The sequence below is a fragment of the Silurus meridionalis genome, chromosome 4 (assembly GCF_014805685.1).
Source record: "Silurus meridionalis isolate SWU-2019-XX chromosome 4, ASM1480568v1, whole genome shotgun sequence".
NCBI classification, from domain to species: domain Eukaryota; kingdom Metazoa; phylum Chordata; class Actinopteri; order Siluriformes; family Siluridae; genus Silurus; species Silurus meridionalis.
The window spans coordinates 7,825,107-7,851,992 of NC_060887.1; the positions used below are offsets into that span (position 1 = coordinate 7,825,107).

The 26,886-nt window shown below is 40.8% G+C and overlaps 1 protein-coding gene across 7 annotated transcripts in view; it reads right to left on the minus strand.

Annotated features, from left to right (window-relative positions):
• Positions 1-26,886, minus strand: part of asic1c (acid-sensing (proton-gated) ion channel 1c) — a 53,668-nt gene that overhangs the window by 11,911 nt on the left and 14,871 nt on the right. For 6 of the 7 annotated variants that reach the window (XR_006925338.1, XM_046846619.1, XM_046846617.1 and 3 more), the window contains exons 2-3: positions 2,241-2,391; positions 1,083-1,210 (exon numbers count right to left, since the gene is read on the minus strand). Coding sequence is in view for 6 of the 7 variants with exons in the window: in XM_046846619.1 (XP_046702575.1) it covers positions 1,083-1,210; positions 2,241-2,391 (279 nt within the window). In the remaining variant the exon portion in view is untranslated. Of the gene's footprint in view, positions 1-1,082; positions 1,211-2,240; positions 2,392-13,813; positions 14,375-26,886 lie in introns of those variants that run through there. The other variant, XM_046846615.1, reaches the window with a different exon arrangement.

Below are 26,886 nucleotides of genomic sequence, written 5' to 3' on the forward strand. Positions count from 1 at the left end.
TTAATGCTTAATGTGGCCTCCAGGACTTCATTTACTATCCTTTCCTTATCAGACCGTTCTTTGGATCCTAGCATGGAATCATAGATCTGTCTACACCTAATGAGATTTGAGATGGGATCAAGTGTCGTAGCTGCACTCTGAGTTTTCAATCCATATCTTCTGCAAGAACTTGCTTGTTCGTTTAAGATGTTGGTAGATGACGTGTTTTAAGGCTGCGTTTACACTTGGCATTTACACGCCATCACCGGGATCTGATTAACCAGATCGGGACACGGCGCGTTGAAAAATTGGATACATTCTCTATCTGGATAACCGATCGGATCCGTCTTTCCTGTGCAATATTCAAATAAGTCTGCAGATGATACGAAAAAAAAATAGCAGTACATTTTGCTGAAGGCCAAATAAGAAGGAAAAACGTTTACATGAATGAACCTTTACTCTGTGAAAATGTAGTCTCATTGTGGTCTCATTCTAATGATCGGTTTAAAAACCGCATCGGTTTAAAACCATTAGTTCATCTTTTTCAACATGCCCCTTTTAAAAAATGAACACTTCAACACTCATTCTTAGCACTGGAGAACCACAAGGCTGTATGCTGAGCCCCTTTCTCTACTCCCTCTCCACCCACGACTGCAATTCTGTAAATAGTTCCAACATCATATCAAGTTTGCCGAACGACACGACGGCAATCAAATTAATCAAGGACGACAATGAAACACTTCTGGTTAGATGCTAATTGTATTTCATTGCCATGTAGCATAACATGCAAATTGAATCTAATTAAACACAGAAATTATATTATAATAATTATTATAATAAGTATTATTAATTATTAAATAAAATATTTATTAAAAAAAATAAAAATAAATTGTGACTTAACATTAATTAGCAAAACCGCCTTGGACCCCCTAGGGGTCACGGATTCCCAGTTTGAAGACCAATGATGCATACCATTCAAACTTTTTCAGATTCACTGTTGGGATGTTGGTCTTTGGTTTTCTCCATGATGTAATGAATGAATGAGTGTTGATGCGTTGGGGGTGAAAACGAAGGTTGTGTGCAATAGGTGTAACATTAGGTACCAGTTGCTGCTGACAAGACACGAAAGTTTGAAAACCAGGGGCCACACCGAATCCCAGCTGGTCTATGAAGGGCGGTTCATCCTGGCTGTGGATCTGTACTTTGATGCCTGCTTCATACGAGGTTTCGTCTGCAGAGAAGCAGGATGGTGGGTCGTTATAAAAGACTCGCTTGAGAATCTAATAACAAATTGCAATCAGTTTCGTCCTGAAAAATCGTCAAATTAAGCACTTTTTTTGGAAGCGTTCCTCACGAACACTGCAGTTTTTGGGGAGTTTCTGACTGGGTTTCCGTGGGGACTTGAAAAGTAAAAAAAAAAAAAAAATTTTATCAAAATGATTTAAAACCTAGAACACGCAATTTAATCTTTTTAAGGGGTAACATTTTTAACAGGTCTTAATATTCCATGTAATGCTAACTCTAATGCTCATTAAAATGCTCCCGCACCACTTTTCTGAGCGATCCATCAAAAGTGGTCCCTAAGTGCACCATTAGCAAAAAGAAAACAAAAAAAAAGCTAAAAAGAAAAATGCAATAAACCAAATTCAGGGGAATGATGGATGCTCTTAATCATTACGCTCTCGAGCCCGTTCATCAAACAGCCATGCAACAGACATTAGCATGGAATTTGGGTAAAGGGTTACGGTCGAATCTCCTTGCCTGATTGTTTGTTTGTTTTTTTTACAGGCAAAAGTGGACTTATTTTAGCACAGTGAGTTTTATAAGAATTTAAAATGCCATACCCTTCTAGCAATTGATTCGAAAAAAGGGCTGCGATAATACAAAAAGTTCGAGAATCTTGAAGTTGAACCAGCAGACGTTTATTATTAAAGGTTCAAGTGGTCTCTATCCTAATTAGGATTACTGGTTATTAGCCCCAGGATTGACTGGTGGTGTGGGAAGAGTTCTCTAGGGATATTGGTGGTGCTCTGGTTAAGGTTTTAAAGGTTTTGGAAGTTCAAATCCCAGCACCACCAAGCGAACACTGAAGGAGGCCTTGAGCGAGGTCCTTAACCCTCACCTGCTTACTTGTATAAATTGAATCATTGTAGGGATAATTCTGTCTGCCAAACGTCGCAAAAATCTCGTCGCGAGAATTGAGTAAGTTCCAAAATGAACCACCGGGGAAACAGGTGCTGTAGGTGCTGTTGGATATCTACCTGTTTCTCCCCACACGGGCAGGTACTCATCCTGCTGAATGTCCAGCATTATCTCCAGCCCGTTTCCTGTTCCGCCCTTCAGCGTCGTCAGCAGCGGGTTGCCATCAAGGCCCGAATTAAAAGTGTAACACTTGCCGTACCTCGTGTAAATCTGTGGAACGACAGAGGGGAATGTGTTAATGACATATCCATATGCAGTGGTCTGGAGCTGCAGAGATGTTCCAGAAATGAAAACACCACACAATATATTATTACGAAATATAATATATTACGGAAAAAAAATCGACATAAAAGTGAATCAAATTTCCTTCCATGAAGAGGTTCAAATGAATCTTGCGCCATTCCATTAAACCAAGTCTCTAATCAACAGCGCTCTGGCTTCACCTTTAACGAGACCCAGCTGTTTCTGGGCAGGTTTTTCGGAGGGCTTGGAGAATTTTTTCTTTTTCCCACTTCATTAAATACGATGCTGACAAACGATAAGGTCGTCCATTGCAAGTTGTTTTACTGATGATATCAGCCCCGAGCGTTAATGAAACTCCCAGACGGCAGACTTGTTCCGGACAAAGGAACTGTGTAAATGCAGGCAAAGATTCGAACGAAATAAAATAACAAATCAAATAAAAAAATAGAAAAAAAGTGTCCTTGAGATTTCATATGCTTGAGATTCAGATCTCGTTTCCACCCAAGGGAATTTGTCAGCGTTTTGGAAAGGAAGCAAAGAAAAAAGGAAAGATTGGATAGAAACCTGTAATTGCAGGATCTAGAGAGAGGGAACTGCATGATAAGCGAAGCACACAAATCTCACATCTGTTACGGGGCTATTAAAAATATATAAAATCAGTGTTTATTGAAAATTACAAGAATATCGGAATATCTTTTGGGGATTCAAAAACGATAAAGATGGGAGAAAATAACGCATTGTTGTGACATTGCAGTACCACACCACCACCAACAGAGGGTGTAAAATGACTTTTACAATCGTATAATCAGTTTGCCTGAACAGTTCCGCACTCACGGAACTCAACGGACCCATCCATGAACACCTCAACAAGGATGGAACTTTAATGATTGGACACTCGGTGTTGAGAATGAGGACGGGGGTTCCTTTTTGAGACTGGTTCCTCTCAAGGTTTCTTGAACAGTAAGGAAGTAAATGTAATTTATTATTTCCAGTCTTGGAGACTTTAACATTTCAAAGTCGAATATCTGGCGTTTTACTCTGCGTTTTGCGTTCGTTCCTTTGTACTCGCGAGTGGAAAGCCACCAATCAGGGTCGAGCTCGTGTTCTGTTTTAAACCTGCTTTGGTGCTTGGTGGTATCTGCTTAGCGCGAACATACAGTTCAGTGTCAGTTCAACAGCATACAGAACATATAAAGAGGAACAAATGATCGAAGAAACTCCAGACTCGAACTCGCCACGACACCCGTTCTTCTGAAGTAGTTAAAAATACATATATAAACAAAGAAAAAGTCAATTTACAAGCTATGGAAGGAGTCTACGACGTAAGCTAGATGTTTGTTCAGACGCTTTAGACTGCTTTAGATAAGTGATACATGCCATGGGATAGGAGGGATATTAACATCATAGGATGTTGGTAACAGCGAGTCGTTACATACTGCGGTGAAGTTCTTATGCGTGCAGTTTTCTCCGCTGAACTTGCACTCCAGAAGCATGTCCTCTAACTGGTGGCTCAGCCTGCCAATCATTTCGGTGGTGTTGAGGTGGAAACGGGGAGGCGGGACGTAGTCGGAAAAGTCCAGCAAACGCAAGAGCTTCTCTCTGTGCCGGCTGTGCTTGAGCATGGCCACGCTCTGTCTGTTCACCGAGTGGTTGGCATACATGATGTCCATCCAGTACCCGCTGTGGTGAATGTCCTCCTTGGTGAGGCTAGACATGCGGAAAAGGTTCCGGTTGCACAGCGTGACGGCGGGGAAGGTCATGTTGTTTGCCCACACCATGTAGATCTTGGTGACCACGGGGAACGAGAGAAGATACATCAAGCGGTTCCAGGACCAGACAAACAGCAGCGACAGGCACACGCAGACTGCCAGGAGCCAGAAGAAGCGCCTGGGCTTCGACCCGTCTGCCGCAAACACGTACTTCAAACCGTGGATCTTGGTCCTTAACACGAACGCTAGCATGTTCTTTTTGGCTTCCGGTCTCCTTCGCACCTTCGCTCCGTTCCTGATGGGTTCTCGGGTCGTCGCAAGAGTCACCATAGTTCCGAACTTCATGCACTAAAAAGGCGCCCTCATTGAGCTTTGAAATGATGATGCTGCGTCTAAAAATATAACAGGATACTGAGCGATACTGAGCATAAAAAACCCACAACCTTCCAAAAAAACGGACGTCTAGGTTTTTCTCCGGTGCTTTATATAATTTCCTGCTTTAAATACGAGATTCCTCAGTTCCCACTCCACCTGCTTGCTCTTGGAGAAAAAAAACTAGTGTGTGGCTGCACATTTCCCGTCGCTTTCTTTTTGTGAGATGGAGCCCAACCCCTCGCTGTCTCCCAGATTCTTTTTTTTTTCCCCCTCTATCGACGGGCTTGCAGCAGGGTACCGATCCTCATTTTTCATTCTTGTTTTGGTGACACCAAGTTCAGTAATCGCCCCGATGTGCCATTTATCCGTGACAGTAAAAAGATTTACATCTGGTATAAAGACTTCAAGGCAATATTTCACCTCAAACACGTTAAATACGATCGATACTGAAGGGTTTGTGGGAGGTTTTAGTGACGGTGCTAATTTGATTTGATTTGAGATGACTAGCAGGATTAGCATGAAGACTTTGGAAGTGGAGATATTAGACTAAAATACTAAAGCGCCGCTGCATCGTTATCTTCAGTCAGAAATGAAAAGAGAGCCCGATATTCGATTGTGAGCAGGTAGTCGAATGCCATTGCGGGGAACTTAGGACAAAACATTAAAAATAAAATCGCTGAAGAGCGCATTTTTTTGCTTTGTTTATTTATTGATTATTTTTTTTTTATAAAATTTATTTTTTTATTGTCTGTTTATTGCGTCTTTTTTAAAAATTTTGTAACCATTTAATATTTTATTTTATTTGATTACAAGTCCAACGTTGTTGAATTGCTGCGGTTCTCAGCATTACAATAATAAATTGAAGAGAAAAAAAAAAAGAAGGGAAGGAAGGAGGGAAAAAAAATTCCATTCAATTAAGTAGCAACATGGATATATAAAATTTACGCTTCAATAATTTTTCCGGTTGTTTTGACATCTATTTTATTGGATAAATATTGAAACCGTGTGGGTCTGATTCGAAAGTCCAATCATTGTGTCTGCTTTTTTTTTTTTTTCTTTAAATCCGCTAGTTTCATCGGGTAATATTTATACAATAATAAAAGTGTTTTATTCCATTGTCGTGAAGCCGGGTCGGCAATAAACAAGCGCAGTAAAATGGCTGTTAATTCCAGGAGTCGGGGGAGTGTTCTGCCACCGCGCTGGGGATTTGTTACGCTCCAGCTGATTCTTATTAAAAGCCGAATATAAGCGTACGATGTACCTATGCCGGAGACGAATGAAAAAAATGTGAGGAACGATGCCTGAACGAAAGCTGGAATTACATCCTTAATTCAGTCGGCTCTGTTACCACAGCGTAAATGCGATAGACTTCATGAAAAATTGATCTGTGGTAGCTCGGTGCTGGAAAAACCGTTAGGGCTGTCGATCAGGAGATTTCAGCTAAAGATCAGCCTGAAGAAGATCAGCCAAATCTCACGCAGACTTTTGATAGGAAAAGGGTGCAAACATGGGGAAAGGGGACAAAGTCTAGTTTCCAATTTACCCCCTATTCGCACCACACCAATCCATCTACCAATAGGGCTCGAATCATATATTAATTCCACACACCACTGTTCTTCCATCTAACCAGTAAGAAGGTGTGGATTCCTTGAACCATTTTGCTATCTGACCCATCAGAATAAAATAGTCAACAGCACTTTAAAAGTCCAATTTTCATCTCCGTGCAAGAGAAAGCAAGTGCCAGAGGGGGAAGGGGGGTTTCTACAGTCAGGAGGGATTTGTGCCAGTGTGTGTGTGGCACAGGAAGATGACGACAAATCCAAAAAGTCTGCTGGTTCTCAGCTGACCCTCTGGGATCTTAAAGATGCCCGGGATCTAAGTCTGACGCCAAGACGCCTTGTGTGCGGTCTGCCAATGCTCGACTGCCAGACTTCATGTTATTAGTGCACAGAACATTCCAGAAGCGAATCTTCAGCTCACTGGATGTACAACAAAATTGTGTTCAAATGTGGGGAGATGGTGTTGGTTTAAGGGACATTCCTATGTATGACATCACAAATAATTTCAGTGCTGATCTTGGTCTGATTTTGTCTGGAGCATTCAGGTGTGTATTAACACAGTGCCAAGGAAGGTGCATCATGAATGATTATATCTCCTTCCCATCAATCTGGGAAGGGTTATAAGGCTGTTTCCAAACAATTTAGAGTCCATCATACTACAGTAAGTCGAAACATTCAGGAGTAAACGCCTAAGCAAGGTCAGACAAAGCAATGCTCAGAGAAATGGCAAAAAACTAAACAAATTGAGTTCTAGACTCTACAGGCATCAGTTAGCATGATGTGTGAAGGTTCATGACAGTGCCATTAGAAAAAAGCCAGAACTAAATGGTTTGCTTGGAAAGGTTGCCAGGAGAAAAGCAAAGTTTGCAATATTGCATCTAAACAAACCACAAAACTTCTGGAATAGTGTACTTTGGACAGACGAGACCAAAGTGGAGATGTCTGGCTATCATGCAGAGTTCCACATTTGGTGAAAACCAAACAACATGTCAACTGTGAAGCATGGTGGTGGAGGGGTGATGATTTGGGCTTGTTTTGCAGTCACATAGCATGGGCAACTTGAGTCGGCCGTGAACTTCTTCGGTATGGCAAAGTATTCTAGAGTTAAACGTGAGACCATTACCTTCTGCTTAGACCTGATGAAGAACACATGCTATTTATCATGTCCTGAGACATAAACCCCCTGTTTTATTTATTTCAGGATGTGAAATGAGGTGGAACAGTTCCATCAACTTGATGTTTTCTCAGGAACAAACAGTGTCTGAGCTGCAACGAAAGCTCGGCGACGTCATGTTTCGTTTATTATTCGCAGCGGAACAAAGAGGTTTAACGGAAAACGCTGAACCGCACCGAGAAATCGAACGATCTGGAAAAAACGGCAGTAATGAAAAACAAAGTCGCTTTGCAAACGAGTCTTTACTCAAGTCGTAAAGATGAAAGGTATCCAGCATTATATCCAATTAAACACTACCTGGATCAATTACTAAGCTGCATATAAATTCTGTTATCACTGCCATTTGGCCACAGGCACAGCAAGAACGCTTGACCATTAGCCTTTTCTACGCAGCTAATTACCCAAGAGCCAGAAAACAGAGCTCACACGACTGGAAGAACAGCTGTCTGTCTCTGAGGAGGGAAATTTTACAGTAGGCGGGGCTAAAAATCCTAAAGTCCTACTTTCCTATGTGCCATTAGGCCATTTACTCACTACTGCAGAGGTTGACACAAAAAGAAAGACATCAGCAATGATCTTAAAGAAGCGTTTTAATCTGAAAAGGGTTATAAGGCCATTTCCAAAAAAAATTATAAAAATAAAAATATCTAGCATTTTAGAGGGACATTGGGAAAATGGTACTAGGATAATAGAAATGCAGCATTAAACCAAAGATGGATTGGTGTTTTTTTTATTGTTCAATTAATTTCATTCATTTTTTTTTATGCTAAAGAACGAACAGCACATTCTGCTTTTTTTTGTTAGGCTTATACTTTCCTTTTACACCCACTGAACTAGTTGCCTAGCGGCTATAAACGAAGATGGCAAAGAGTACTTAAAAGAAATCAAATAAAAAAATCAATCTTTACGGTGTGAGGTCCTGTACAATGCTTCCACCGCCATGCTTTACATATAACCCTGATTAAGGCCATACTATTGCCTGGTTGTAACACTGCAAAGCCCATTACTTTTTGCCTTCTAATAGTAATCAGTGTGTTCAGCCATGAATTCTTCTTTTTCTAGTTAATAGTGCCCTCTGGTGGTTAACTATGTGCATAAAGTCAGAGGAAAACAAGCATTCTCTCCGTTTTCCTTGCTAATATAATGTAAAAAAAAATTATAAACTCGCAGGATGCATCCAATTTCTGGCCATCAGTCTCCATATGTCTCCTGACAGTTTTTATTATTTTTTTACTTAGAGGTTAATTAATGTGACATCTTTAAGGCAGCTGTTTGCCTTCAGATGAAACGAGTGCTAGTTTTAGGAAACGTGCCCCGCGCCAAATCCCCCCCATGACGCCGTCTCTGCCGAGAGAACATCCCGTCTGTATCAGCGAGTAACAGCTGCAGCTTCTCCCCCACCGCGAAAGCCCCAACGCGAGCGAGAGCGCAGGATCCCGAGTGAAACCTATCAGAGGAAAACAGGATGTTTCCGTCGCTCGCCTGAGATGGCACGTCGCCTGCAGACACTCTGTCTCAGACACTCAAAAAACCTGCCCCCCTCCCATTCCCATTGCAGTCAGAACCACTGCATTAAAATAATGGATCTTTGGATTGAAATGCTGAAAAGATATTTTGAGATTGCTAGTTATCTTCGAGCCGCTAATTGGCGCCGCATGTCTTTGGACGGAGATTGCCTGCATGAAATCGACACTCGATTATGTCTCACGGAGAACGTGAAGACGCCCCCGCCAAATAAGAAGCCAGAACGAACGCAGAACGGGTATTGATCGTTTTGCCCTTTCTTGCAACAAATCAAATGGATCCCCTTCAGTTTGTATGAAGCGGCGCTAAACGCTTTTTTTTTTTACAATATAACAGGAAGTAAAGTTCAAATGTTGACATTATTTACAGTAAGTAGGGATTGTGCATGTCTGTACCCGAGGACGATACGATTCGTATATCCATGCATAGTTAAACGATACATTGAAGATACATATAAAGCAGCTACCGATACGATTTCGATTCGATATGCTACAGATTCGCTAATATTTCTTCGCTTCGGACAGACGTCGAATCGTAAATTTACTTACTAAATTCAAAAGCATGGCCCTGTTTGGTCTCCAGGAAGATGCAGCTCTACCTCTGCCATGTTAATCTGTATTCTATTGGATTCTCAGGACACGCCTCTGCATTGTTGCGATACGTCGTATCACGTAGCAGCAGTTTTTTATCGACGCAAATATGTTCAAAACGGAAGACTTATGGAAGGATAGCTTTGCTTTCTCTTTTATTTCTTTAGACACAGAGGATTTGGTGCAATGCTGAGGAAACGCTTCAACCCTACTGGCCTGAGCCAGATATAGATCAGGAGGAGAATGGTGCTGACAAATGTAATATTAGACCCAAGGTCACTTTAATCTGCTAATCAATATTTATTCAAGCTAACTAGACAGTTGAAGTGGAAAACAAACAAAAAAATACATATTGCCTGCCAGACGCTGAGTACTTCTTTGATTTAAACGGTACAACCGAACAGTTGTGGGATAAAGAAGCCTCGCTGAAGGGCCCAGGACTTGCAGTTTGATTGCGTTGGGATTTAAACTCAACTTCTAATTGGAAAGTCAACATTTTACCTACCTTACACTCAAAAGGTAAAACGGGGGTATATGAGGCTTTTGTGAAATTCTTATCCCAATGATGTCTGGGAGCTGGCTTTAGAGCGCAGGGTCAGCCATGATACATTGCCCGGGAAGCAGGATTAGGGGCCTTGCTCAAGGGCCCAAGTGTGGAAGTTTGGCGATACCACAGTTTGAGACCCCAGAACTTATGATCAGTAACCCAGAACCTTAACCACTGAGCTCCCACTTTTCCTAATGATCTCCTTCTGCCTCGAAATTTGTTTTTCTGTTCGCCAAAGTTCCAAAAAGTGGTTATTTGTGTTATCGTAGATAAAGGGTCCGCAACCCACCAAATTTGAAATGGCGCTTAGGAACAATGCCAGAGAGAGATATTTTAAAAATCAATGTCAACATTTGACTCATATCATATCGGCGTTTAATAATAAAGTTTGGCTTTCAGAATAAACTGCGTGCTGCACGGAGAGTGAGATATTGTATTTATTATTTATAAATGTGTTAATTACATTTTTTATTATTATTCAATAAATGAATCTTATGATTACATTTTTATTTCATGGATACATTCCTATTGATATCCTCTAGCACATTCTCATGATTCAGTACTGTTTTTGTTTTTTTTCTTTTCTTACATTGACTCTTTTTTAATCCAGTATCCATTTTAAAAACTAAAATAAATCGGTTGATTAATCAGTTATCGGTATTAACTATTTAACTATTACCTAATTATTTGCTAGATCCACCCACCAGCAATCTGCATAGGCAAGGAAACGTTTTGATTTTATAGCGATTCTGGAAAAAATATGCCATTATGATTAGACAGAATGCTCGTTCACTAGGTTATATATCTCTTGAAAAGTGGTGCTTATTTGTCTCTATTTTGCAGAACAGCATAAACTAATCTACTATTAATTACCCTCGTTTTAATTAAAAGCGTGCAAGCGATTAAGCGCAATTACGCTTTCGTCCAGCGGGGGGAGGGATAAAAGCGAGTGATGGTGGCGGTGGCTTCTCATTGCAAGCACATCTTTCGAATCCAATCTCATCAAGGTGTAAAGTTTGTCTATCAGCTCAAGTCAAACACTGAATTGTGGTTAATCCCCACAAGTCTCACTTCGAGAACTCGCAGGCAGATAAAGGTGCAGCTTTGCTCTCCGCAGTAATCCCCTTCGCTTAATCTCAGCCCAAATCACGATACGCCGGGGCTCCGATTCAATTTGAAGGCTGAGGCAGAGATCAGTGGGTGAAATCACAGCACCGAATAGTGACAAATAGAAACTTTTTTTTTAGCACAATGCGTCGAGTACTCGGGTGTCACTTGTAGAAAGTTAATTAACGGTAGAAAGAGAGTTTCAATGCTCATGTCCAACGGCAGCTCAAAAAACACTCATCTGTGAAATTGAACCACATAAAATGAACACAGTGATAATGTAACAAAAGCACAAAAGCTGAGGGAAGAAATGTGACTAACAATTATAACGAACGGACGTATACGTTCTTTTTGACCGTACGGTATGTTTGGTCCAATAATTCATGGAAATATAGAATGTTTGTTTGAGTAGAATGTTCGTTTACAGGGCTCCGGGGTCCGATTAATTGGCGGACCGCAAGTTTGTTTATTATCAAACTTGAAAATATACACAACAATTCCAGGGGGATTAAAAAGGAACTAGAGTTAGCGCAGTGTCACTGTTAGCTGCCGAGTCCGTGCAGGAAATACGGTTTGTAGCGTGTTGTAAAAACCGCGCTACTTCCTGCCAACGCTAACGATACGGATTCGTCTGGAATAAGTCTAACAGTTAAGTAGAACATACCTTTAGAAAATTCAATATTAAATGTAAAACTTATATTCACGGCTCTTTTTTGGCTCAATTATTATCTGACTGACCGATTCTCACTGATGACTTTACAATGTTATACAGGGTTCTGTCTGGACTCTTATCACAGCACACACCCTTTTAAACCAGCATAGGATGAGATTCTTCTCTGGTAGGCTCTACGTGATGCCGCTGTCCGGTCCTGAAAGAACCGTTTTACTGCTCGGAATCTTTTCATCCTGATCCACCATTCTCTGGTTCTGCTTATTATCCAAGATTCAAGATTTGTATTGGTCACAAACATAGTTATATATCCTGAACATAATCAAAACCCGATCGAAATAAAAGAAGAATATGAGAAAAAAAAAAAAAAGAAAGATGAGAAAATATATTGTATAACGTGAAGGTGCTCGCATTGAGAGATCTGATAACTTGTGGGAAGAAGCTCCTCCCAAACCTCTTTTTTTCTGCACCTGTGACTCGCCTTCTGCTCACGTGATGCCCGAAATACTTAGACTTGATACCCATGGCTCAAACTTGCGTCGTAAAAAGCGCTTCATGACACATCGCATTTTATATCAATGTGTACGTGACAAATAATATTTGATTTACATCAACATACAGATTTTTTTTTTCCAATTGTTTTATTTTCATTTAAAACAAATCGTATTGTCATGTTTTTTATTATACCATTTTATTATTCATTTTATCATTAATTTATCATAAATATAAAATGTCCCGTGCTAACAATTTTGCACAATGTATTTCATCGGGTTCGTGTTTTATTTGAAAATTATTTTATTTAAAAAAAAGCCACCGTGTGGCGTCGTTGTTCCCTTCCATACTACTGACTATTATTTACTGTAACGCTGAAAGACAATATCCACTCCTGGACTTTTCCCTCACTATTGAACGCTGTCTACATACCAGGAATTCAATTGCCACGGGGTGAGGTCGCGAGAGCACCGAGTGCAAATGCTAATTAAAAGCAGTGCAACGTTCGTGTAAATAGATACTGTAGAGGGCGCTGTCAGGAGCATCTGCTAGTGAAATGACCTGCAGGTGCCGCTTTTTCTTTTAAGGTCCGTTTTCTGACAACAGCTCATCCCTCATGGAAACGTTTTCACAAAGCGGGGGGACAGGATTCATTCATTTTTAATTTCTTCTTGCTTTCGGAGCAGAATCCGAGGCTCCGGTTCCTGAGAAGTCAGCTGTTACCCGACACCTGGTCACTGCAAGGGCGTATGAGCGGTTTTTACAACAATAGAAAAGACGCACTTTGTATTTATGAAGGAATATTTAGTACGTATACCATTTTTCGTCCAATTCCAAGGTTTATAAAACATCCGGGGAAGTTTGAGGGGGAATAAAAAAGTAAACCCCTTTATTAACGGACCAATATGACCTCATCTCAGTCAGGCTTTATCAAGTCCGCAGGTTTTTCCGAGCGGATCTTCGAGCCCACTAAGGTTCCTAAGGTTTTAAAAAAGTTTAGGAGAATAAGACGCTTTTGTGAACATCTCCTCCCAAATTTAGTCTTCAGTCTTCTGGGGAGATGTTTCACTAGATTTTGTGGAGATTTGTAGAGATTCAGACTGATGTCGTAGGTTAGGAGGCCTGGGGTGGAGTTCCAGTTCATCTCAAAAGAGGTGCTCAGTAGGATTGTAGCAGGAGATCTTATGGAAAAATATATACCCTATTTACCCTATTTAAAATTTTAGTTTTTAATATTAAACATGATTAAAAAAAAATTTTTTTTTAATAAATTTCTTTTTTTTTGCCATTTTTTTTCAATTATAATCAGTTTTTATTACTTTAATTCAGGCTTTTCTTTCCAGACCAAAAAAAAAAAAAAAAAGAATTGTCTAGAATTGTACAGTTAATATTTATCTATTTATATTTATATATATAAAAAAACGTAAAAACGTTGATTCCTTTGTATTATTCTGATTGTCATTAATAATAAAGGTAGTAATAGGGGTCAAATCAATGTCACCATTGAATATATTATTTGAACATACAAACAAAAGAAATTATAGATTTTAACCCCAAATCATATTTTGGAACCAACTCCTGGTTTTGGCAAATGCAAGCCCTTTTTTCTTTGAGCAGAGAAGCTGTCCAAGCCTTTACTCACTGTAGTGAAGTTCTCCGGTCCACAATCCTTGCCACGGTACTTGCAGTCGAGAAGCATCTCGTCGATATTGTGGCTTGTCCTCTGCACGAAGTCCAGCATGTTAAACGTCTTGCTCGGGAAAAACTTGCTGTCATCCACCGGTTGCCCCAGAGCCGCCATGAAGTCGTCAAAGTCACCCTGCTCCACCCCGAGAAGCCCGGCCATCCAGAACAGGTCGTTCCGCTGCATCTTAGAGCGCCGGAAACTGTTGTAGTTGCAAAGCGTGATGGCGGGGAAGTACATGACCGGGCTGTCCATCTCGTCTAAGATGGTGACATGAGGATACCGGTAATACTCCATCACTGCCCCGGCTACCTGGTAGAGGAAGATGGAGAGCGAGCTGACGAAGGCAGAAGCCCAGAGCAAGCGACGGATAGTGACTCCTCCTGGCAAAAATATGTGGCTGAGCCCATGGAGGGTACAGTTAGCTCCGAAAACGGTGATGTCCGACGGGCCAGGCTTTTCTTCCTCTTCAGGAGCGCCCATTGTTTTCGACCCGAGAAACAGAACGCTGCTAGAGGGTTCTTGCTGCTCCAACTTGTCACATGCAAAGAACAAGGGTTGTCAGAAACACTAGATGCCCCCCCTTGTGCATTTTTGAAGGGCATGTGCAGGGCCGGGGTTGAGTTTCTTTAGAGACCACACATGGTCCCCTAGTGGATCAAATGCAGGATAAACGCACAAGAACTGGAAATCATATACGAAATCAATAAAGGCTCTAAATAAATCTAATGGCTGTCCATGGTCCTGAAGCATGGACATCGATTATTAATACGTGTTCACGTTTCCTTTCGCAAATTCGCTTAAACAGATTTAGAATGAACCGAGGGGAAAGATTTACTTGTGTAAAACACAGCGGTGAGTTTATAATCTTTATTTTAAACCCTCCATATCAAACCTTTCTGGAACTCGCATGAAATCCATCATCATCTCGCGGCAGAATGGATCCTACCGCTTTGTTGAAAACGTGCTGCTGCTTTTCGGGGATTTCTATAAAGCGCTCGAGAATGAATAACAAAAGGAAAAAGTGTAGCAGAGCATTATTTAAATTCTAAATCATTCTCCAATGAATGACATGTTTGTTTTAATAATAGACCTGAAGATCCATAATGAAGTACATAATGATCAAACCTGAGTATTTGGCTGTGCAGAAATTTTATTCAATTCAATTAAGAAATTGCAGCAGAAACAATGATGATCCATCAAGTCAATAAGGGCATTAAATTGTCTCTAATAAGTTGGATGAAAAACATGACACCAGTTTCTAATGAATTGACACCAAATTCAAATGGATTGGCACCAGTTTCCATTGGCTTCACACCAGTTTCCAATGGAATGATACCATTTCCAATTGTCTGACTCCAGTTTAAAAAAAAATCAACACCAATTTCAAAAGAATTGATCCCAGTTTCCAATGGATTGACCCTCAAGCCTTAGATGGATTGACACCAGTTTCAAATGGATTGTAACCCTTTTCCGATGGAATGACACCAGTTTCAGATGGACTGGATGGATCCTTCAAATCTCAACGTTCTTACTTTCTCTATTTGATTTATAGAATAAACAAAAGCTACCCAAGAAATAGAAGAAATACCCAATCTGTGTATCGTTTATTATTTTGCTGACTTCTTCGAGTCAGAAAGCAGCACAGGAATGTCATAGGAACTTGTTAGAAAAGGTTCTTCTCTAAACCCCTGAGTCCAAAGGCTGCAACTGGATCGTGTCACCTTCCAGCCTGTTCTGGATGAACCTTTGGAGCCCGAATGAGCAAAATTGGAGAAATCATAAGTGTGTGTTTTTTTTTTTGTTTTGTTTTTTCATTGCCTCCTGATACGACCTGAGGAACTCGAAAGGAACTCGTCTCCTTCTATATAAATAGAGATTGGGATTTATTCCAGCACACAGGTTCAGAAGACAAAAGAGTCAAAAAAGGATGTTTAAACGATAAGATAGAGGTCCTGGGATGAGAACATTTTTATTTTCACAATTTGCTCAATAACTGATAAAAATCCGATGCAAAAACACTTGAAGAAGATGATTAGCATCTTCTTTAAAAATAACATCCGAGACGGAGAAAGAGAGAGACGCTCGGTGGCGCGTGATGTTCCGGAAGAGCAAAACGTATTTTCTGGGATCTAATTGCAAAAATCAACAAAGGGGAGGGCGTGTGGTAATGCGATCGCGTAAAAAGAGTCGAGTGTCCGTTAATACGGGACGAGAGTTCGATCGAGGACAAACCGTTTAGCGTAATGTGTTGAGAACATCTTTTGGTCAGACAAACTTTACAACATGCGCTACAACAGAGACGGGATCCAGACTGGATATTAACCTCATCGATCACATCATATGAGCTGATCACTGAAGTCCAACAAACCTGCTCATACCACCGGCAATAAAGGCACTTTTTACTTGACATCAGCATTTTCCGACTCCCCCCACATACACACACTTGTCCAACCCCAAGCCCTCCTTCTATAACGCGAGGGAGGAAGAGGAACCCGCTGCATTCATACGTGTTCAGATTGCTGATATCTGTGGGGGCCTAGGCTTCCGCATCCTCCTGATATGTTGTGCCGTCGTCAGGCCCTGTAAGTACCCCTTAAAGTAAGCACTCGCGGCCCGCCTCTGAAATTATTATGCGTTACGCATCGGAAAAGAAAGCAGGATATCATTAGTGTACACTCTCTAATCAGTGTAATGGAGTTAGCGTGCGACGTTTTTTTGGCTGAGCCGCCGAGAATCAGTCAACAACCGCCGCAAATGAATGCACCCGATTATAGTCTGCCTGTTAACATAATGGCCTTTTTAGCACATCAGCGCATCAGTGCCAGCAAATCGATACCGCCATCTGCTGGCCACCGGAGCATATGATAGATCCGTTTTTTAACTACAGTTGCACATGCACTATATTACCAAAACGTATTGGGTCACATGACCTTTTCTGCTGGATGTGGTTCTGTAGAGCGCATGCTCTAATAAAATTTTGCATTGAACTTGGAGACCCAAAACCTGTTCCAGCACGGCGATGCCCCACAGTGAGCTCCTTGAAGATCTGGTTTACATGCTTTGGAGAGGATCTTGAGTGGCCTGCTATAGAGCTCTGATCCCACCTTTGGGATGAATTGGAATGCTGACTGCACCCCTTGTGACTAATGAACACACATTTTCATAAGCACACTCCAAAATCCAGTGGAACATCTTCCTGGTGTGGAATGTGGAACGCGATCCTCAAAAATCACGCATATATGAGTGATCTTGAAAGGAAGGCCTTCAGAAATCAGCACTGCAGGCACTTGATATTGTAAAATACATGAGAATGAACCCGTTGCTTCAACCAATCAGATTACAGGTCTGGGGGCATCCAGCAGTCGTTCAGAGAGCGCATTAGTCAGAGCTCGCAAACCGCATCTGTAACAAACTGCATAAAGCACAAGCTGTTCGCTTAACCCCACAATCTCGTCCAGAGAGCGCTCAGCGAGACAAACATGAGCCATCATACAGAACGCGAACTCGTATCGCCGCCGGGGCGTCTTCAAAAAGGTTCCCTCACGCGAACGCTGAGGCTCATCCAAACTAATTAACCGCCTTTCGAATGGGAACCAGACGACTTTGAAGATTTTTTTTTTTCTGAACAAACTAATTGAAAAATAAAAGAGCGCAGTTCGAGTTCGTCACTGCCATTATCACGAATCGTTTTGGGGCTGAACAAAGCGAGATTACAGACTACAGATTGTTCTCGTGATAGAAATTATCGGCGTAGAAATAAGAAAAAAAATACAGTACAGAAAAAAAAAAAGAAGAAAACGCTGCCTCAGTGAATGACCGAATGTGGCCACTAATTTGCTGGGTAATTTCATCCCAGGTTGCAGCCCCGCCCACAGCCACACCCACCTGCTTTTTTATAGGCTCACAAGACAGAGGCTGACCTTTGAGATTTTGGTCTGCAACATACAATGAAATGATTACAAAGGAGTTTTAGTTTTATTATGTAAAAACACACACACAAAAAAGTATAAGGGTAGCTCCGCCCCTTACTGATCCGTGTCTGATAGGGATGGTAAGATTCAGCAATTCGCATCAGTGCATCGGCATAAAAGTAAACAACGTGATAAGACATTTTTGCGTCGATAACAACAGAAGAAGTTTTTGCTCATATTTCTTTCTCGGTGATGAGATAAAACAAGATGAGAAAAGAGGAGATTATATGAGAAGAGTGGAGATAAGTGGAGCAGTTCTTGCAATGATGCTCACTGATTTCATTAAAAAACAAAAAAACAATGTGACAAAGATAAGATAGGATGAGTCGAGAGGAGACGAGATGAAAAAGTACAAGACGAGATGAGACAAGACAAGCCGTTTTTGCAACGTTAAATGATTTCATGAAATGACAGACAATGCAGAGATGAGACAAGATAAGAAAGGGTGAGACAAAAGGAGAAGAGATGAGATTGAAAGGACAAAGCAAAATGACAACATGAAATGAGATAAAACGAAATAAGAGGGATGAGGTGAGAAGAGATGAGAAATGACCAGGTGAGAAGTTAGAATAAGAGATTAAATGAGATGAGAAAAGAGGAGACATTAGGAGATAAGTGGAGCAGTTTTTCCAATGTTGCTCCCTGATTTTGTTAAAACAAAAAATACAACACAGATGAGGCGAGACAAGATAAGACGGAATGAGACAAAAGGAGATGAGATGAATAGAGAAGAGAAAAGGGAAAAGAGGAGATAAGTGGCACAGTTCTTGTGATGTTGCTCACTGATTTCATTAAATAAAATAAAAAAATGTGATGACGAGATGAGACAATATAAGAAAGGCTGACTCGAAAGGAGATGAGAAAAGACAAGATGAGAAAGGAAACCACAAGATGAGAAAAAAAGAGGAAATGATATGAAACGACAATAAATAAGATTAGATGAGTCAAAAGGAGACGAGAAACGAGATAAGTGGACCGTTTTTCACAATGTTGCTTACGGATTTTAACAAATAATAAAAAAGATAAGACAGGATGAGATGAGAAGAGGTGAGAAAGGACAAGATGAGTTAAGATAAGCGAACACAAGTTAGGAAAAGAGGAGATGAGAAATTAAATGAGATGAAATAAGATTAGTGCGATGCGGCTCACTGATTTCATGAAATAAGAAACAATTCAGACAAGATGAGACCAGACAAGATACGACAGAACGAGTTAAGAGTAGATGAGAGGACAGGATGAGACGGAATGAGATAAGAAAAAAGGAAATTAGATGAGCGGAGATGAGCCAGAATTAAGAAGTAGTGGAGATATGGGGGAGCATTTTGTATGTTTGTTGGTTTAATGGTTTCATCAAATATGAATCAATGCAGAGACAGGATGAGATGAGACAAGAGAGGACAAATCAAGACGAGATGAGAAAAGTGGAGACGAGAGGAGACAAGCGGAGCAGTTTTTGCGATGTTGCTCGTCTTTTCTTTGTATGTTTGTATAGATTTTCCCTTGCAGAAAAAGCACATTTTGAAGAATGACATGACATGCTGCAGATGAGCAAGAATCGAGAGAGAGAGAGAGAGAGAGAGAGAGAGAGGAGTTTATTAAATGGAAAGGCAGGTGGGAGTGAGCATATTCTACCAAATCTCAGTGTCTGCAAGGGGCCAAGCGAGCACACATCCAACCCACACACTCATTCTACATGACCTGTGAGTTTTTCAGGGCCATCAAAACAGATCCTTTCCTCCAGCACTTTGGGAGAGAGAGAGAGAGAGAAAGAGAGAAAGCGAGAGCGAGAGAACTAGAGAAAAGAGAGAAATGAAGGTTGAATTGCATCACACCGCTAGTTCAACATAATGCGGAGGATTAGTCATGCCGGTGGTGATTATTTAAAAAAAATCAATAAAATATCTACATCTGATCATGCTAATTTGTGTGTAGACGTTCATGAGCCATGCTAGTCGTCTGGCCACCAGAGCCCATTTCAGGAAAATGTCCCTGGGGCTCTTTGGTTTTACTGTTAGAGTTCCTCATGAATAGTTTCTGACCTTTCGTGTTCCCACCACATTATAAAACCTGATTGCTTCTGAGCAAGAAAAAAAATGGAAGCTCCATACAGCTGTACTGTTTTGCTTTTCGTGGGTGTGAGGTGTCTCGATTATAATCGAGACACGTATTCGTTTTTTACCCTCTAAAACTGTACGTTTTGAAAACATCTTTCGGTGTATCAGGGGGTCCGAAAGGTTTCTAGACAACGCAGAGATACAAAAAAAAAAGACAAGTGAAGATAAAACGAAACGAGATGAGAAAAGAGATGAGATAAGTTGAGCGTTTTTTGCGATCTTGCTCGCAGATTTAATTAAAGAAGGAATGCAAAAAAAAGACGAGATGAGACAAAATGAGATGAGATGAGAAAGGACAAGATAAGAGGAGTTGAGATAAAAGACGATGAGATGAGAAAAGAGGAGGCAAGAGGAGAGGAAATACGTTGAGCAGTTTTTGCGATATTGCTCGTCGATTTCATTAAAGAAGAAAACACAAAGAGATGAAATGAGAAAGGAGTTAGGATAAGAGATGAGACAAAATGAGATGAGAAAAAAGGAGACAAAATGAGATAAGAGGAGACGAGTGGAGCAGTTTTTGCAATGTTGCTCATGATTCCATTAAGACATAATGAGACGAGATGAGATGAAAAGACAAAATCCAGACAAGATGAGTTAAGAAAAAATGAAATGAAACAAGATAAAAAAAGAGATGATGTTTTTGAGGTGTAGCTCACGCATTCCATGAAAGAAGAAACAACACAAAAGACGAAAGGAGATGAAACAGGATGAGACAAAATAAGATGAGACGAGATGAAATGATATGAGAAAAGAGAAAACGAGAGGAAATAAGAAGACATTTTTGCTATGTTTCTCACTAAATTCATTAAATACAACACAAAGAGGAGTTAAGACCAGACCAGATAAGGCAGGATGAGACAAAAATGAGATGAGGGGAAAGGATGAGACAAGACAAGATGAGAAGACGAAATTAGATGAGAAAAGGACGAAACAAAATGAGATGAGAAAGGACGATGAGAAGAGGAGACTAGATGAGATAAAGTATGATGAAAAGAGGAGATAAGTCGAGCAGTTTGTGCGAAGTTACTCAGTTTATTTCCTTACAGATGTGGAGAATGTTGTGAAGGCCACAGATGGCTACAAGACGAGGAAGAGGAAAAGCGAGGAGAAAACTGGAGCAGCTTTTGCGATGTTGCCCAATGATCTCATTAAATACAAAACAACACAAAGACAAAGCGAGATGAGATCAGATATTACAAGATGAGACAAGACAAGTAACCATAAGAGAAGATGAGATGAAACAAGAGGAGAAAAGAGGAGGCAAGATGAGACGAGACGAGAAGATAACTGGGGCAGTTTTTGTGATGTTGCTCATTAATTTCACAAAGAAATGAGACGAGCTGAAATAAGATGAAGGACAAAAGACAAAATGAGAAGATAAAATGTAAAAAAAAATTTACATGATGAGAAAAGAGGAGACAGGAGGAGAAAATTGGAGCAGTTTTTGCATTTTTGCTCGTCGATTCATTTAATAAGAAACGCTAAACAAAAACGAGATCAGATGAATCCAGAAAAGAAAGAATGAGATAAAATGAGATGAAAAAGGACAGAGACAAGATGAGAAAAGGGAAGACCAGTTTACAGATCACATGACCACACTACTCCAATGTTCTTCAAGCAACTATGTGCAAATAAAGCAACATTTTTTAGAACATCAGAACAGCTATATGAGGTTCTTCCTCAAACTTGGAGGCACTCGATTGAATCGGACGTCTTTGGATGTCCTAGCATGCAATTTTCTCTTTATTTGGGACAAGAAGATTTTCTTTCCATGCTTTGGATGATATGGAAGATCTCCTGCTTTAGATCTCTGAACACTTTTGGAATGAATGTGAACTGCACCTTCAGGCCTCCTCACTTACATCATTACCTGACTTTACTAACACCCTTGTAGCTGAACAAGATCTAACACAAATCTCCACAAAATCTAGAGGAACATCATCCCAGAAGAATGGAGGGGATTACAGCAGCAAATCTGGAATAAATGTGGAGAAGGAGGAGATACTAGAACACTGGAAGGTAGAACGTCCTCGTCCTCTTCAGTGCCATATTTGGGTTTTTTTTTATCGCAGTAAAACGTGTATTTGAACAGAAGGTTCTAGGTTGAAACTCAAAAAAGCCTAACAACATGACGGCCCCAAAACAGTAATTTCAGCTAATCCTGATGACGAGACGACCGAGAAGCATTTTAATCACAGGTTCGTTGAGCACTCAGTCAAAACAGAAAGCATGCAGAGCGAACAGATCATTTCAGGACAATTCAGAGACCAGATAATACAGTACGAGTCAAAAGGAGACAAAACGAGAAAGGACAACACAAGATGATTAGAGAGGAGAGAAAGACGAGATGAGAAAAGAGGAGACAAGTGGAGCAGTTCTTGTGATGTTACTCACACCACAACACAAAGACGAGATGAGATGAGACAAGATAAGACAGGATGAGCCAAAATGAGATTAGATGAGAAAAGGACCAGACAATACAAGAGTCAATATATGAGCTGATGAGACGAGAGGAAATAAGTGGAGCAGTTTTTGTGATGTCGATCATTTCATTTAACAAGAAACGCAATGCAGAGATGAGACAAGAAAAGACAGGATGAGACGAGATGAGATGATGAAGCACACAAGACAAGATGGGTTAAGCTAAAACAAAATTAAATTAAAAACGAAAGGAAGCAAAGAAAGATAAGAAAAGAGGAGATGAGTGGAGACAATTGGAGCAGTTTTTGCCATGTTGCTCAACGATTTCATTATGAAAGGAAAAAAAAGAAAAAAGTTGAGGTAAAATTACACAAAATAAAACAAAAGCAGATGGAGTTTTTGCAACATTGCTCACCGATTTCAATAATAGGAAACACAACACAAGGATGAAATGAGACAAGATAAAACAGGATGAGATCAAATGAGATTAGATGAGAAAAGACAATAAGATAAAAAATTCACTATAGGAGAAGATGTGATGAGACACGTGGAGATGAGATCAAATGTAGCCGTTTTTGTGATTTTGCCCACTGATTTCATTTAACAAGAAACACAATTGCAGAAATGGGACAAGATAAAACAGGATGAGACGAGAGAAGACGAGATGAGAAAGGACAAGACAATGCAAGATGAGTTAAGATAAAGCAAGATGAGATGTGAAATGAGAGGAGATAAGTGGAGTCATTTTTGCGACTTTGCTTACAGATAATAGAGGCGAGATAAAACAGGATGAGATGAGAAAGGAGGAGACGAGAAGGGACGAGACAAGATGAGACGAGAGGAGATAAGCAGGAAGAAGTGAACATATTCTACCGTTTTAATCACAGATTCATCCATACAGTTTATTAAACAAAGAAACCACAAGGTGGAGACACAAAAAACACCAAATAAGAGTTACAGCAAAAAAAAAAAAAGTTCCTATCAAAAACAGGACTGATTTCAGGGGTCAGAGTGTAAATGAGGTACCGTAATTTACCGTAAAATCAGCTCGGGGTAAAAGTTGTGGCCCTGCATCCCCCTGCATGACTCAATTAAATGAAAGAGTCCTTATCTTCACCTTTCACATGGAGCCAAATTTCATGGGATTTCATTTGGTGGAACGAGAAATTACAAGTCTGGAAATCGTGTCGATGTGAGTTTGCAGTCACTCGGGAATTTACAGAGCTCCTTTTTGACAAATTTCATGTATACGTTATATTTATTGTAATAAAAAACACAAAAACACGCTCTGGATCTGTTTTGAAAGAAATCGTACAGGCTGGAAGACTCCTAGGGCTTCTTCTTCTTCTTTCAGTTTCTCCTATTAGGGGTCGCCACAGCAGATTACCATCTTCATACCCCTCTGTCCTCTACATCTGCCTCTTTCAAACCAACTACCTGCATGTCTTCCCTCACCACAACTATAAACCTCCTTCTTGGCCTTCCTCTTTTCTTCCTTTCTGGTGTCTCCATCCTTAGCATTCTCCTACTGATATACCCCATGTCCCTCCTCTGCACATGTCCAAACTATCCGAATCTCGCCTCACTCACCCTGTCTCCAAAATGTCCTACATGCGCTGTCCCTCTAATAAACTCATTTCTAATCCTGTCCATCATCGTCACTCCCAATGAACATCTCATTGTCTTCAGCTGTCTTTTACTAAATGCCACTCTAATCCATACAACATCTCAGGTCTCACCACAGTCCTATAAACTTTCCCTTTCACTCTCACAGATACTCTTCTATCACAAATCACTCCTGCTATCACTCTTCTCCACCCACTCCACCCTGCCTGCACTCTTTTCTTCACTTCTCTAACACACTCTCCATTACTCTGCTCTGTTGACCCCAGGTACCTGAACTTCTCCAACTTCTCCACCTCTTCTTCCTGCAACCGCACCCCTCCACTGCCCTCCCTCTCATTCACACACATGTACTCTGTTTTACTCTTACTGACTTTCATTCCCCTATTGTACCTCCACCTCTCCAGGCTCTTCTCCACCTGCTCCCTACTCTCACCACAAATCACAATATCATCCTCAAACATCATAGTCCATGGAGACTCCTGTCTGACCTCGTCCTTAACCTGTCCATCACCACTGCAAACAGAAAGGGGCTCAGAGCCGAACCTTGATGCAGTCCAACCTGTGACCTGTGTGTTTTTTCACATGTAATATAAGAACAAGTCAAATAACAAATGAAAAGTGAAGATAACGATACGTGAACGAAAAACCCTAGACCCTTGATCCATCACATCTCCAACCGAGTTCTTTAAAAAGTTCACGCTTTTAAAGCATTCCTTGCTTTCCTTATTTTTTTTTTATGTAACACGATAAAGGCGTAGAGATGATCGGCGTCCCCAGGAAGCTGAACCGATTGAAACAACGTTGCCTTCTGTACACAATCGAGGCACGAGAGATAAATCGACTTCACACACCACTGAGCATCGTTCATCAAGACCTCTTCCCGAGCCCCTGAAGCTTTTTTTCGAGCATCACTCGCCAGCTTCTGAACCACCTTCCCTCCTCGCTCTTCGAAACACAGTGGTACAGAGGTTGAAGATTCAGCCTCAGCATCCAAAGGAACCGTTTTTTCATTTTCAAGCCAAATTTACCGCAATTTTTTTTTTCAGGTTCAAGACAACCAGCCGTGATTTCGTGCGGTTTTCCGAGCTTCCCGATGACACGGGAGTTTGTGACCGCAAAAAAATTACCTCAGGCTAACGGAATGCGTGTAGAAATAAACTGTGCCGGCGCAGGGAAACACCAGTCGGACCCATCCATCATGGATGAAAAGTAAAAAGCCCTGAATGAAAAATGATCTACTGCGGTATGAATATAAACTACACCAAGCACAAATGAATCGAATATAATCATGACGACATGTCAAGAGCCATCTGTTGTTTTTGCAAACACACAATAAATGTAAATAGTGACATGCCAGAGAGATAGTTATGGAATGTTAGGGAAACATGTTAGTTAGGGAAAGTTCCTCATATTCAGAATCGGGTTACGCTCTCTGGTTCTCTGTATGAACCATTTAGACTAAAATTCTCATTTTCTCGTCGCATACAGTCAAGAAACTGAATAGAAATAGAATTTGCATCCATTTGTCCGAAGTAGGAGTCTTGTCAGTGTATCCCAGGGTCCATGACAATGCTGGATTGTGATTGGCTAGACATTTAGAGCGTTGTTTGCATTAGCGATGGAAAGGGGCTCAGAGCCGATCCTTGATGGATGTATGGATATAGTAGACATTTACTAATGACCTTACTGAGTCTCTTGAAGGATTTCTGCATGGGGCTGAAACGTTCAAATTGAAAGCGAAAAACAGCGTGAACTCCAATAGCTTCATTATTAGCAGGGACGCAGCACAAATGTCGTCATTCATCTGATGGCATCACTTCCTCTCTGGATGTGATTCAGAACAGCAGAATTGTAGATTGTAAAGTCGTACGTAAAAAATTCAGTCCATTCAGTGAGTTTTGCTCTGCAAACATCAATCACAGCTTTAACTCGTCAATGCAGGAACGTGACCGTTGAATATACTGTATAAGGTGAGGCTAGGTGTGAGGTCTTCCACCATTTTTACATACCTCACACATACACCTGAATTAGCATTTAATAACTGCTGCATAAACCCTAATTGAAATATTAACAACATGGCAACCCTGATTCTATTGACTCGATCACAGACCTCTGGTTTATACTTGAGGTTTTGTTCACTTCATGTGAAAAACATGCAAAATGATTGTCATTTTTAATTCTGGAACAAACCAAGAAGAAAAAGATCATTTGGACCTCCATTAACTTTTTTTTTGTTTTTTTTAAATCGATACACCACGTCACCTAGAAAACATGTCGCAACGAACCAAAAAAAACAAAACAATTTTCGAAAATTGTTCCTCCGGGTTTATGCTTGAACCCTGACAGAGCAATTTGCTTGCTACAAAGCCTCTCATGCTAGATAGATGACAGTCTTATTTCTACAAGCCAGCACACACTTTCAGAAAAGAAAAAAAAGAAAAGAAAAGAGCTGATGAGGCTGGCAGAGGCGGGTTTTTTTGTGAGGGTTTTTTTTCCCCTTCTTTTTCTGCACTAAACAAAAGATTCTGGCGGTCGTTGTTGTGAGCGCAGGACGGAGAATAGAGAAGCGAGGCTGTTACGAAGCGAAAAATCAGACCCCTGGAGGTACAGAATCGGTACAGAACAGGAATTCGGGGCCTTGTTTACTCAGCAAGCTCATATCAACATAATTGCGAGGGTTTGTTCGAGGGGATCTGGAAGGCCACGCCGCTGTGGTCGAGTTGCCGTTTTGTGAACCAGCGCGAGGTACTGCCTTTTAAATAGGAGCGGCGGCATCCAGGGCTGCGTGTTTCTCTAATCGATTTGATGAGCATCAGGGACCGCGGCGGCACGTCCCGCTTCCCCGTGGTGCGCCTTCCTGCTTTCAACAGCCGTCTCTCGGGGAGCTCGCAAAAGC